Source organism: Parasteatoda tepidariorum, chromosome 5, assembly GCF_043381705.1.
Source record: "Parasteatoda tepidariorum isolate YZ-2023 chromosome 5, CAS_Ptep_4.0, whole genome shotgun sequence".
Taxonomy (NCBI): Eukaryota; Metazoa; Arthropoda; class Arachnida; order Araneae; family Theridiidae; genus Parasteatoda; species Parasteatoda tepidariorum.
Genome location: NC_092208.1, coordinates 86912034 through 86926458, shown reverse-complemented (window position 1 = coordinate 86926458; position 14425 = coordinate 86912034). Strand labels below are relative to the sequence as shown.

General features: G+C 27.5%; 1 protein-coding gene across 2 annotated transcripts in view; it reads left to right on the top strand.

Annotated features, from left to right (window-relative positions):
• The window catches only part of LOC107450469 (structural maintenance of chromosomes protein 3), a 59770-nt gene extending 46229 nt beyond the window's left edge, over positions 1 to 13541 (top strand). Inside the window, exons 24-29 of one of the 2 annotated variants that reach the window (XM_043044453.2) lie at positions 110 to 270; positions 2230 to 2316; positions 5508 to 5651; positions 6962 to 7123; positions 10099 to 10143; positions 13292 to 13541. In XM_043044453.2, coding sequence (XP_042900387.1) covers positions 110 to 270; positions 2230 to 2316; positions 5508 to 5651; positions 6962 to 7123; positions 10099 to 10143; positions 13292 to 13474 — 782 coding nt within the window. In that variant the 3' untranslated portion in view covers positions 13475 to 13541. The remainder of the gene's footprint in view (positions 1 to 109; positions 271 to 2229; positions 2317 to 5507; positions 5652 to 6961; positions 7124 to 10098; positions 10144 to 13291) is intronic. The other variant, XM_071180748.1, reaches the window with a different exon arrangement.
• Positions 13542 to 14425: the final 884 nt, after the last annotated feature.

Here is a 14425-nt window from a genome sequence, read left to right as displayed (position 1 = left end):
AGTTTATCTGTGTATTTTTTATTAAATTCGTCTTTCTGAGTGAAAAATAAGTTAATTAAATGTGAATCAATTTTCAATTCCCTTAATTTTCCCCCTCTTTTTTGTTTAGGACTTGAGCAGAAGTTTGAGAAATTTCATTCAGAACAAAAGAGCTTACAAAAAGAATTAGAACATTGGAAGGCCCAAGAGAGAGATTTTCAAGATAAAATCAATGAAGATTCCAAAGATTTAGAAAAAATGACAAGCAAGCAGTCACTCCTCTTGAAAAAGGTAATTTCTTTATTTGCTGTCCAAAATCATTTCTTTGATAAATTTTAACATATTTAACAGTTAATAAAAGGATTATTTGTTCCCCTAAATTTGAAAAATTTTCTTTTTTTGTATGAGCTCTATTAAGTTTAATTATGAAATAAAAGTTTAATATGGGTTGGAAAAGTCATTCACTTAAGATGTGATAAACCTCTCAACAATCAAGAACATTTTTGAATTATAATAGAAGAATTGAAATTTATTTTTCTGAAACAAGCCATGTTGGGCAGTTTATTTTGATGTAAGTAGTATGGTCTTCAAATTTGAATTTCAATGACTGTTTTGGGGTAACAAACCACATTTACAAGAGAATGTGTAAATTCTGCAAATTATTTAAGCAATCCATAAGCAGTTTCAAATTGTTTTATCAAAGAAAAAAATTATTTTAAAATTAAAACTTATCTTAGAATTTCAACAATTCTTTTGTGAACTTCAAGGAAAATGCAAATGCTGTGTTTAGAAAATTATATATATCTACAGAGGCCTAATTCTTAAATCTAAATAATTGTAAAAATAATAATTGTAAAAAAATTGTCTTCAATGTGCCAATCGTATTAGGAGCACATCTGTTGATACAGCTAACTAGTTATTACTTAACTGGTTAACAGTTAATTAGCTATTCATTTTCCAGATCATTGTTTTTCTGTGACACTGCAAAACTTTGCAATATACTTGTCTTTAGGACCCAGGGTTTCCAAAATCCTGGGTCTTTTTTCTTCTTTCTCTTTCTTTAATAAAAGTGGGTCGCTAATAAAAACTATATAAATCTTTGTTTCAAAGATCTGTGGGAAAAATTAATGTTTTTTGTTAGAATATTATGTATACGAAGTGTGGTCATTAAATAATGGTACTATTGCTGTGAAACATATTTTGAATTCAAATACTTTTAGTTATAATCATCTAAATTATGCTCTATGCAAATTTTCCCCAGTTTGAAGCAGTGCTGGAATCTGCTTTTGAGAGTGCTTTTGTTGCACGTTGCTTTTATGTTTTTTTTTCACCTTCAATGAGCTGAAAACTTGTTCTTTTTGATACATGCTTGACCATGGAAAATCAATAAAACTCGTATGGTCAGGAGGATGGTTTACTTAACTCAAAATATCTTGACAGACAACGCAGAATGAGCTGTTTTTTACATAATTTGATTTGTTTTTCTTCTTGATCTTTTAGGGAGTTTAGAAAGATCTTCAAGGTAGTAACGTCGATTAATAGTTTTATTTACTGTGCAATCAGAATAAATCTTTATAAGTCTGAATAAATCTTTTTCAATATTTTTCTCCTGTTTTTTGCGTGAAAGGGCAGCTCATGTTCAATGTCTTCTCAGCATTCTTTGAAACCTTTAAAAGACTGCGAAACTCACGCAAGTGGTAAACATAAATCGTCATACACTTTTTGTTATAGTTCAGTACCATTTGTCCCATGTTATGTAAAATTGTTGGTTCATTCTTGCTCAATTATTACACTAATTATTTTATTTGAAAGCAAATCAATAGCTCTTTATAAAAACAAAGGTCACGGTCAGATTATAAATGTAGACCATACGTAAGAATAGCACTTTTGAAAGAGAAGGCTTTATAGGCATCAATCTCGTTATTTAACAGCCACACCTCATGTATATAATTAGAAATTGAATCAGTAATAGTTTTTTCTTCTTCCTTAGTTTGGTTTAACTTTGCTTACAAGAGCAAGTTTAATTTGTGATTATTGCCTCCTTCCTTTTATTTATTTTTTTGAAAAGGATAATTAATTTGCTCTAGCTATAAATAATAAAAGAGTTAAGAGAAACAGTATTGAAATTTATACATGTGCTTCTTACTATTTTGTAGTTTTATGTAAATTTTGTTTATATGTCATGATATAGCAAAAATTCTTTTGATTAATATTTTAATTGTTGTGTTTATATCTATTTTATGTATATAGAAAGAGGAATTCACTCGGAAAGTGAGAGAACTTGGTTCATTACCATCTGATGCATTTGAAAAATATCAAAATTTGAGTACTAAGCAAGTAAGTAAAAATTCAGATATTTTATGTTTTAAGCTTTGATGAGTGAAAGTATGATAAAAGAATCAAAGTAGGAAAAATTTATGAACTTTTGACATCACACTGGTACACTTTCAACCATACATTGCGATGAAAAATGTTATACCCTGATTAGCTTTTAATATGATGACCCAATTTTCTTGTACTAGGATTCAATCCTTATGCTAGAGAGCCAACGTTATTTATGCTGATTAATGAGGCAGACGATATTTTAAATTACAAAATCAGACACAAGAACAAACGTTTTCTGAATGAAGATACTTTTTTCGATTGATTGGGATTATGATCCTAGTCGCAACCTGTAAAATAGAGTTCCAATAGTTGTCATAAAAAAGTTGTAATTTTAAGTTTTATTTCTTAAGAACTGTTTGACCAATCTCAGTAAAATTTTGTTTTTTCCTATATAAAATGTCTTACTATTCAAATTTCTTTCAACTAATATTAAATAAAGTAATAAAAATATAATATATAATTGTTAAAAATATTTTTTGTGTGCATAGAATTAGGTTTAAAAAAACAAATTCTATAATTGTGTGCAAATATTTTGTTTTAAAAGTTCTGGAGTTTTATCAAAATATGTAAAACGTAATTGTATTAACATTAAACTGACTGATCACCTGCCTAAACTATTAAAACCCCATTTCCCAAATTGCAGATACTTCCTTATTTTTAGGGTCAGGAATCAAATTTTGAAAGAAAAAAAAGGTATATTCATTCAGTGCAAGAACGTTTTTGTGTATGATTTTGTTACTTAAAATATTGCCTTCACTTATTATTTAGTATATTTAAGGTTAATGCTCTCAAACCATTAAGATTACATCCCAGTACCGGAAAATCCAATCAGTTATTCAAGAGGTTAAATTTTTTGTGTGCACTGTTCAAACATTATAAAAAAATAAATTATAATATCATAGAAAAAAAGGAGGGAATAAGTGGGATAACCATTTTTATATTTTTAGGAGACTTAAAAAATACAATAGGCCCAATGTTTATATAATATTTTAATCATAAAATTAATCAAGTATTTAGATTCCTTATGAAAGTAAATATAATAAGTAAAATAGATTTAAATAACTGTAAACATTTTTCTACAAGTTAATTGGGCCAACTTATTATATATATATATATATATTGATTAAAAACTATCTGAATTTTAAAATTTTAACTCCACTGAGCAGAGAGAATGTTCACTTTTACAAATGTAATTCAAATTCTATTAATAACTGTTAGTTTTTGTTAATGCTGTTTTTTTTATAATATTTATTTATTTATTTTTGCATGTATAATTAGTTACTTTTACTCAGTTTTTTTTAATTTTTTAATATTATTTACTTATGATAAACATAACTACGAATAATTTATTATTGTTGATGTAATTAAGGAATAAAGTATGAGAATGATTAGGTGGGGAAAAAAAGCCAATGAATTTGTAATATGCAAGTCAACAAATAGAGAAATTGAAAATCAGTATATAATTTCTAGTTGTGATAGTTGCTGTCTCCAATTTTTTGCTCTTATTATGTATTTAATATTCTTTTTAAATACTCCTTTCTTTTTGCCTTGTAATGCTTATTTAAAAAACGTGCTTTTAAATATCACTGAATACTCTTAAAAGACCGTTTGAAGACATTTCTTTTAAGTCTTTGTAAAATTCATGTGAATTTTTAAAAAAAATTCATTTAACTAAGCTGATTTTATATCAAACAAACCAGTCTNTCTCAAATGGTGGTTCCCTATATATTTACACAATACAGTGGGACTTCTGTTACAAATCACAAGCGCTGTATATTTTTTTTGTTCTGAACTTAATCTGGTCACGGAAAAAGTTTTATTTACCTTTTTGTTTCAAAAAAATAATATTTCAATAAGTCAGTACAATATTAATCAAATCTAATTAATCTGAAATTGTTTTCATATGGAAAAAAATTTAAACAAAGATTGCATTTAATTTTTTGCTTTTAGAATTCGGTTATAGTCAATTCTATTATTTTGATTTCGATTGCTCATCTTTAATATTATTTTTTTCACCTGATTTGTTTCTGAACCTGATATAACAAATATAATGAAACATTAAATCCTACTGTTTTAAACTGACTTCAAATTCAGTTATCTTGTTTTATAAATTTAATATTTTTGTCCATTCTTAGCTATTTTTAAATTCTATCTTATTACAGGTTCTGAGTAATCTTTATTTATGCTCTAATAAGCATTTTTGTTTGCAGATCTATAAATTTAAAATTTTTCTTTATTGTCGAAGATTATGCAAATTTAAACTTAAGCAATTTAAACTTATATTATGAAATTAAGAAAAAAAAATCTACACAGTTTTACTCAATGCATGTAGGCTTTTTTTATAAACACGAAGTGCATCTATTATTATAAATTCATTACACATATATTTATAACAATAAAAATATCTTGCAGAAAGATATTGTTTCTAGTTAGGTTTGTCGCAGAAAGCCAGAAAAAATTCTGCCACAGGGAACATGAGTTAAGAATTGTATACTTTGGTATTTATGAATCACATGCAACTAGTATTCTTGATTAATATGGGATAATGTATATGTAAATACATATATGTATGTAACACAATAAAGACAAAAAGTATAAAAGAAAAGAGAGGTTAATGAAGAAAATTGTAAGTTTTATTATTGTAATATAATATTGTACTCACAATATCGTATTGATAAAATTTTGCTTTGGCTATATTAATACAATATTAGAAATCACTCTTTTTTTACAGTTGTGAGCTGATGAAGAGATTATATCTTTTTCTTATTTGTTTTTCAGCTTTTATATTTTTTTCTTAAATTTTTAAAAACGTTTTTCATTTCTTTTAAAAAATCTTTATATTTTTTATACTTATTTCTTTATATTTTTAAATTGATTTGAATAATTTCTTTGCATATTTTTTAAACCAAATGATTAAGCGTTGGTTACTTTATTTGGAATGAACAGTTCAGTGTGAACGTTTTAGTGAGCATTAAAATAATATTGGATTTTTAGAATAGCAAACGGCACATTATGCTTCCATTATTATACTGGGAGGGTCACTGTAAAATTATACTAAATAGTGTAGATTGTATATGTATGTCTGTGTATGTTTTGTTTGACATTAATGCATAAATAAAAGTGATATTTTTGTTTCATTTTAGCTATATAAAAAACTGGAGCAATGCAATCATGAACTAAAAAAATATAGTCACGTTAACAAAAAAGCATTGGACCAATTTATTAGTTTCTCAGAACAAAAGGAAAGATTTGGTCACCGCAAGGCTGAGCTTGACAGAGCTTACGAAGTATGTGTAACTCTTACAATGTGGAGTGTTTTGTAACTACTGCCTTTAATGGGCATATATATTGATAAAGATTATTTTATTTAAATTTAAGTCCTTTCATTTAGTACTTAATTAAATTGAAGTTAATTTCCTTTCACTTTTTATTAACAAAAGATTTTAATGATTTTAGCAGTATCTTTGCTGGTATTGACCTAGATAATAATTATTCAGATTTTGATGATAATTCTCTTCATATCTTAAATCTGGGGTGACCTATTTGCAGACCTGCATAATATACTCAAACACGGTTTGAGGAAAATTTGTTATCGCTGAAATTTTTTTACTGTTACTAAAGAAGAAAAATCCACCTTTACAAAGAATGTTAGTCTTTTTTTAATTCTTGAGGAGGGGGGGAAATTAATTTTTACGGATTTTTTCTTACAAATGCAAAGAGATTTAAAATCACATTTACATGAGTTAAAACCACACATCATGGTCCCTATTTACCCGATTTAAGATCGTTAATCATGTTTCCTATTTTCAGGATTTTATATAAAATAACACGTTTCGTATTACCGCGATTTAAAAGCCATTATCCTGTTCAAGTTACTAGGAAATTTTACTTTGCAATTCTTATTTACTCAATTTTAGAATGAAACATCAAGTGATTTCAACATTAAGTGACTGATAAGCATGCTTGTACTATCTTTTCAAACGCATTCAAACATCAAGTGACTGATAAGCATGTTTTGTCTGAAACAACAAACTTGCTTTGAATTTTTCATATATATTTTTGAATAACTTTTTAATGAAGTTTTTTTCTTCTTCCTTTTTTGTATCTTTTTATCTAGGTGAAAGCATTTTTAACATTTTAAGAGTGGAGACAAAAACAATAACATAACTTCAGAAAAGCCAGGGTAATCTTCCTGCAGGCTTCTGTAGCAACTTTCTGTTATTAACAGTACAAAACAAATGATTCCAATATCTAGTCTCCAAAATTTAAACCACTCTATTGATTAAATTATTGGGACCATATTTTCTAAATTGGGGCAACCTTTCACATTTTTAAGGTCGTAAATCAGTATCAATCTAAAGAAAAATATGTCCAGTATGTTTTTGCATTTAATTTTGTTACTTAAAAAAATATTTTCATCATTAATTAATTTCAGGTTAGGATGACAAACCACTAAAATTGAGTCTTAGTGCATAAAAATCGGATCATATGACCAAAAGTAATTCTGGGTGTTTCATTTTTTCCCCCACTGTATATTACATTTTTTTCTATTTCTAATTTTTTTAGAAAGAATAATTTTATTTATGATAAATTCCAGTCAATTCTGCACTTAATGGACCAGTTGGAGAAGAAAAAATTTTCAGATATTAAATCAACATTCAAGCAAGTCTCCCAATACTTTAGTGAGGTGTTTAAGAAGTTGGTACCACAGGGCCATGCCACACTCGTTATGAAAACTGATGAAGAAACAGGGGGACAAGTAAGTCTTTCTAGGACAATGTTTAATCTTTTTACACCTAGTATTGCTTCTTAAGCAATGCTAGGTCTTATATTAGCATTTGCTAAGGAGAATTTTTATTTTTAACTAACATGATGAAAGTACTCTTCTTATAACTATATTTTTCATAACATTTGCTACTAAAGCTTTTAAAGACATTGATGGTTAGCATAACATGAGTAGAAGGTGGATCTTTTTTAATTGTTGTGGAAAAATAATTTAAAAATATGATATTATATTTATGGAAATAATATTCAGAATTTAATGGGAAAACAATGGAATAGAAAGTTTTTAAAAAATCAGGTGTATCACAAACAGTAGTTAAATTTACGAAAACCAGTTTACATTTGCTAATTTTATGGAAACATTAAAAAGGCTCATTTTGCAACTATAGAATATCTGACCATAAAACATAAGTATGCTGAAAATTTTTCCCTAAATACTTTTACTCAAATATTCCAGTAAAAATGAAATTAATGTTCGGACATCGAATCAAACATGCTTTAGATTTCCCTGAAAACGTCCTTTCAAAACTTAGAAAACTTAGATTTCCCTTGTAGATATTCATTCTGATCAAACTTTTTAATGAACAAAATGCTCAAAAAGATATAGATTTAGTGTATGAATAATTTCAATAGACATCAGTGTTCTTGGATAGCTGACCTTATTTGTCTGGTTTAAACTTTGAAAAAGATACTTTTATTAAAAATGTGCCTGCTTCTCCCCCCAAACATATTTCAAAAATTTACTTAATATTTTCACTTAATATAATGATGTGATTATATGCTGTAATTTTAATTTATTTTGAAGCTTTGTGAAGAAGTAGTTCTGCACTTTTTAAACAAGAAGCAAATCTAGTGCTATTTTAAATAAAATACTTGATTAGAAGATATGACACCATTTTCAGAAATTTCAAATGTTGAACAGAGCTTGCATAAATTAAAATAGGATTAGAATATGTTTAGACCATTTATTAAGACAAATCAGAATTGGACTGAATTATGTGTGGAACAAATTGCAGGCTGATTGAAATATTTTCAAAGCACAAATACGACGGTTTGAAATGATATGGAATTGTGTTTGAAGCATAATTTAAACAAATTTGAATAATATTAAAATATCTTTAAAGTAGTCCGATTATTATGTAAGCCTATTTTTGGTAGTTTTGCACTTGCTCTCTACCTTAGCCAAAATGAATAACAATTCCTCCTCCCATGCTTACTGCCATTAGTTATTACCCTGACAGTGTTTGTTTTGACTTTGACTGTATTAATCTAATTTTGGGACTTTTAATAAAGGATGCAACTTTCCATTAAACAAAATTTACTTAAAAATTGAGTAGAATATTCTTTTGAAATCTTTTGTGTTTAAATTTATTGACCTCGAAAACTCTTAGAATCAATTTCTTTCTTTCCCCCATTTCAATTTTTCCACACGAAAATTTTTTGTTTACATTTTTTATTTTGTTTTCTGCAAATCAGGGGATTTTAATGTCTTACTAAGCATTGCTCATATTCCTTCTTGACCCTGTCAGCAAAAATAAGCAGTCCACAATTCCCTACTCCTGTTAAATGCATACATAATATTTGAACAGTCCTTTTGAAGCAGATAAGCTGGATTGTACCAACACATCACATCATTGTTTTGAAATTTTTCTTTAGATATTGATGCAATAGGAGGATCTTTCAGAAACTAAGTTTCCCACTGCCTATAAAAAGAAATATGCATAGATTTTCTGAAAATGTATGGCGAACCTCATAATATCCACTGTAATGGTAAAACAGTAACACTTATAATAATATGGGATAAGTTTTTATAAAGTATAATAAAAGTCTGCTGTCTGCACTGTCACAGGAGTTTACATGGTGATGTCGATGAAGTTTCTCACTTCACCTAAGAAACCAAGTCAATACTTTGGTGTCACAGTGGAACTTTGTGTCTAACAAAATTCAGGCAGACTATATCTGCACAGAAATTGATAAGTGTGATCATCTAGAACAAAAAAGGCTTTTTTTTTTGTTTATTTCTTGCTAAGGGGTGCTTGAGGGAGCTATAAACATTACATTACTGGAGAACTTGCCATTCATGAGATGTTCAGTGCTGGTGTTGTGTTGCTCCACGACAATGCACTTCACAGAAAATCTTTCTGAATCTTTGCTGAGAGGTGTTAGACTCATTCTATTGACCTGATTTTGTGCCCAGTAACTTTACTAACTTGCACCTAAAGAAATGCCTGTAGGAGCATCAATTTCCGACAGATAAAGATGTCCAAACCAACTACATTGGCAAATGGAAGACTTCCATGAAACTGGACTAGAAAAACTTATCCCGCTATAGGACAAGAATTACAATTCTGAGTAGCTGAAATATTGCTGTATTTTTTTAAATGAATGTTTCCAAGTTTCCTATTGACCATAATAAGAAATAAAACGTAATAACATTTTGTTCTTTTTATGGTTCATAGGAAACTTATCTTTCCACATGGTCTTCCTGAAAAATATTCTGAAGAAAAAATAGAATACAGATATTTAATAAAATAAACATCAACTTGTAAATAAAATTATATTCTAAGGTAGTAAATTTAATGAAGAAATGATTTTAATAAAAAATTAATTTGTTAAACACAAGCTTACGCTAGTGTATTGATAATTTTCGTCTTTAATGTAATAAATTGTCAGAAAAGTAATGCTACTCTGATTTTAAATAGAACTATGTAATTCATTATCTGAGAAATTTTTTAACAGTTCTTAATTTGTAGCAGTTTTTCTACTCTATCAGTTATTTATTCATCTAGAAACAAACATGGTTAATTCCGCAATAAGTTATACTTAGGTATTCAAACAGATATGCAAACAGTGACGAGCAAGTTAGGTTGAGATATTCCTTTTATATTATTTGTAATTTAATAATGATTATACAAATTATAAGTATTATTATTAAATTTAATTCATTTTTAGGCAAATGCTACTTCTATTGATCAGTTTATAGGAGTTGGAATAAGGGTAAGATAAATGAATTAATTTATATATTTAAATAAATACTATGTTTCATTTCATTTGATTTGTTTCCGTAATTCTATTTTATACTTTTATTTTTCTATACACTAGCTGAATGCCCTTTCTGCTTACGGTGTGTAAAAAAAGTAAACAATAAAAACATTGGTACTGAACAACTCAGCGAAGTCACATGCAAAACTGAAACACATAATACAACACAATTCATAATGTTAAAATAATTCAAATTTTTTTATTTATTATTTTTTCCTTGCTTTACATTATTAGATTAAACAAAGCATGGTTTTAGCAGTTTATTTTGTCAAAATAAAGATTAACTCTATTCAGTATCATGATGCAGTTGTTTGAGGCCAACTTATAATAGTCAAAATTTACCACATTCAAGTGATTTTCGCTGGCATTTATCTCTTTCAAAGGCATGTAAAAAGCTTTTTTCTCAGTATCTATACTAAAACTGCACTATTTGATGCAGTTTTAATAGGTATCAAATTATACCTATATTAGTATATTGGTACCTACTTAAACTGCACTAATTACCATAATACTGAAATTTATTTATTACAAATATCAATTAAACAAAATTATCTATAATAATACAGTAGTTTTTTATGTTTCTCTTAAACAAATTTCTCCATTAATTTTGCTTTTTTGTACATAGCTTTTTTTTTACTTTAAGTATTTACTCTAATCAAAATTAACTAAGCATCATTGGTGTGGCAATTTTTTACTGTTCCCCTAAACGAATAAGTATCTTTTCTCCATTAACGTTTCATTGTAGTACATAGATTATTTTATTTATTTCAATTGGAATCTATTACCAATATTCATTAAGTATATTTGACATCAATAATACCTTCATGACTTTTTGCACTTCTCCTTAACTAATTAGCACAATTTTTCTATTAATTTCACTTTTCAGAACATAATTTATTTATTTTTTATTTCAAATACTGTTGATTTGAATTTTAGTTTTATGTAAATACCTTTTTATGGCATAATTTTAAACAAAATAAATATGTGGTTTCAGATAACTTTATAAATATTTATTTGGTAACCTAATCTGCTTTTGCTACCCGCTCTCATTGATCATTGAATTTATCAGTCATAACAAATAAAAATTAATTAAATATTATAGAGCATGCAATAAACTTCTTTTTTTTTATTAATGTAGCAAGTCTGTAAGTTAGCAAGCAACCTTGATGTCATTTTTAAAATAAGGTTGAAACTTGCTAACTTGAACTTTAGTTTCCTGAATTTTGCAATGACTTGAGAAAAAAATTCCCTTTAAATTACCTATACACTCAATGCTAAAAACCCCTTGAAAAGTTTTTTCCCCCTTATTAACTTGAGTTTGTTTTTGACAAATACAATAATTAAATCAATAAATATTTTTCACAAATAGAAATTTTTAAAAAATGGAATAACTATTCACTAATTTGCAAACAAAACCTTACATAAGTATGATCTTTTTTATTGTTATTTTTATTGCCAAATTTTTATTGATCCCCAAAAGGGGGAGTCAAAGACTCTTGTTTGTTGTTTCTTTATCAGTCTTCAGATAACTACAATAGATATTTCTAATGATTTTTATTCTGGGAGGTTGTAAAGGGGCTGTCATGGCTTTAACGAAATAGATAATGAAGACATGGACAGGTATGAAACGGGTGAGCATGAATGGACTGGCTGAAAGGAATTCTTCCATGGTGTCTTTAAAAATGTAGAATTTCTTATGATCCTAACTATTGCAACAAGAGATGACAAATACATCTGCGCCATTTCCCATTCTAGCTATCTTGTACGACCCTTGAAAAAATTTGAAATCATCTTTATATCAAATTAAGATTTTGAGAAATTGTGCTCTTTAGCGAGTCATCTGTTTAAAATGCCTAACAAATGAAAATTAAATATGCTTAATATTGAAGAAGCAAATTATTGATGAGTTGGGGAAAGGTTTGAGAAAGAAAGTGGAAATTGCAAAAGAGTGTGGGATTATGAGTAGCATATTATCTGCAATTCTAAAAAAAAAATAAATAGAGCAATTTTTCTTGAGAAGTTAAATGGTGGTTTAGGTTATCATAGAAAGCAGAATTTCCAGAAATGAAAAATTATCTAATAAGGTTGTTTGCGCAATGTAGAACTCAAACTATTCTCATCAATGAACTTGTAATTGAAGGAAAAGCTGATTCTTTTGAAGAAAAAAAAAATTAGGTTATTTAAATTTCAAAGGTATTGATAGTTAGTTGAAAACATTACATTTCAGAACAAATAATTCTGATTTAACAAAATTACATTTTTGAAGGTATGTGGTGAAAGTGTTAGCATTAATGAGAAAGTTAGTGCAGAATTTAGAAAAACAGCAAGCTTAATGCTAAAAGATAACGATGAGAAAGATTTGTTTAATGCTGATGAAACTGGATTATTTTTTATATCCATTATTGGCAAAACCATGCATATAAAAGATGCATGTCATAGAAAAAGAAAAGGAGTAAGAAGCGATTAACTTTGTTGTTTTGTGCAACTATCAATGGAACTGTAAAGGTAAAACTGTTATTTATATTGAAATCTACAAGACCAGCTTTAAGAAATTTGTAGAAAATCAGCCAAATATGTGAGACCACATTCAAAACTCCTGATCCTTTAGAAAGTGTAATTGATGAAATATCTTATTCTCCTTTTAAGCAACCAATAATGGAAACTTTTTTAGATATAATTATTTTTAAATAACGTTTGTATTAATGAAAATTACATAAATTTTCAATGCTAGTGCAGGTGTTGAGTAGATGCCCCCTCTCTAAAATTGCACAACCTTGATGGGCATGGTGAGCAAAATATTAAAATAATATATATATCCCTAAAAAACTTACATAAAATTTTAACTTACGAGGATGAAACAAAATTTAGCAATTTTTTTACTTTAATTCTAATGCCTATATTGACAATTTGTGTATCGAAGAATTAATAACTATTACAAGTAAAGATTATGATTTTGAACTATGATAATTAAAAAATATTTTGATTTATTATAAAGCTTAACTTGAATCAAAATTTCGTAAGGTAAAGGCTTGGTTTACCTCTGCTTTATCATGGGCTCAACTTTTTTGACACTTTGATATACTCTAAAACTTCTCTTTTTTAGGTATCATTCACTGGTAGATCGGGTGAAATGAAAGAAATGCAACAGCTGTCTGGTGGACAGAAATCTTTGGTCGCTCTTGCCTTAATATTTGCTATTCAAAAATGTGATCCAGCTCCATTTTATCTTTTTGATGAAATTGATCAAGCACTTGATGCTATGTACCGGAAGGGGGTTTCAGGTTAGTTTTTTTTTCACTAGTACTTTCTAATGCAAGGATGCAATTAATTAAATTTTCCATAATTTCACTAAATCTTAGTTCTAACAAAGGAAGGAAAAGGAAGATATGGACGATTGTGCAAGGGCTCGGTTGAAACTCTTTACAAAAACGTTATGTTTTTAAATTTATTGTTTTATTAAAGAAGCCAACAAAAAATTGTTTTGGTACATTTAAAGTATTTTACAATTTTTTTCTCGCAATGAAGCTTACTACAACTCTAATAATAAAAGCCAATAAACATTAAATTTTTAGATGCATTATAAAAATATGCAGGAATAAAACAGTTTGAATCTGTAAACTAACTATATTTATGAAAAGTAATATTTTTTAAATCAAAAAGGTAAAATACTTTTTTCAGATAACTTTTAAAATACATGAAAGTTACACTTTTTGTGTCTTAACGAACAACTCCGGAATAAATTTTGACTCACAGAATCTGTGTTTGGTCCCAGCTTCAACTATGGATATATTTTGAAAAGTGCTTAATTTTTTTAAAACAATTTCTTGTTTTCTGGTACCTTATTTTGGTAACATTTTTCTTATTTTTAGTAGCATTTATTTTAAGTAGTTTATTGCAATTTAAAAATAAACTATGATATTTTCGTGTAATGAAATTCAAAGTATACATGCCAGGGCTCGAAAAATTTCAGAAATTTTACCCGTCCCCGAGGACGACTTGTCCAACAATGTACCCATCCTCCTTTGAAACTAACCCGTAGCTTCTAAATAAATAAAAATATAATTTTCTCTTATTTATTACAAGCATCTATATAAATTGCACAATGAATTAGTAGTTACTAGGATTACAAATACTAGGATTACATTATACAGTAATAAACGAAATACTAGGTTAATAATAGTTACCTAGTATTTCTTTTATGAAATAATTTCTTTCTTTTATGAAATAATTTAAATAA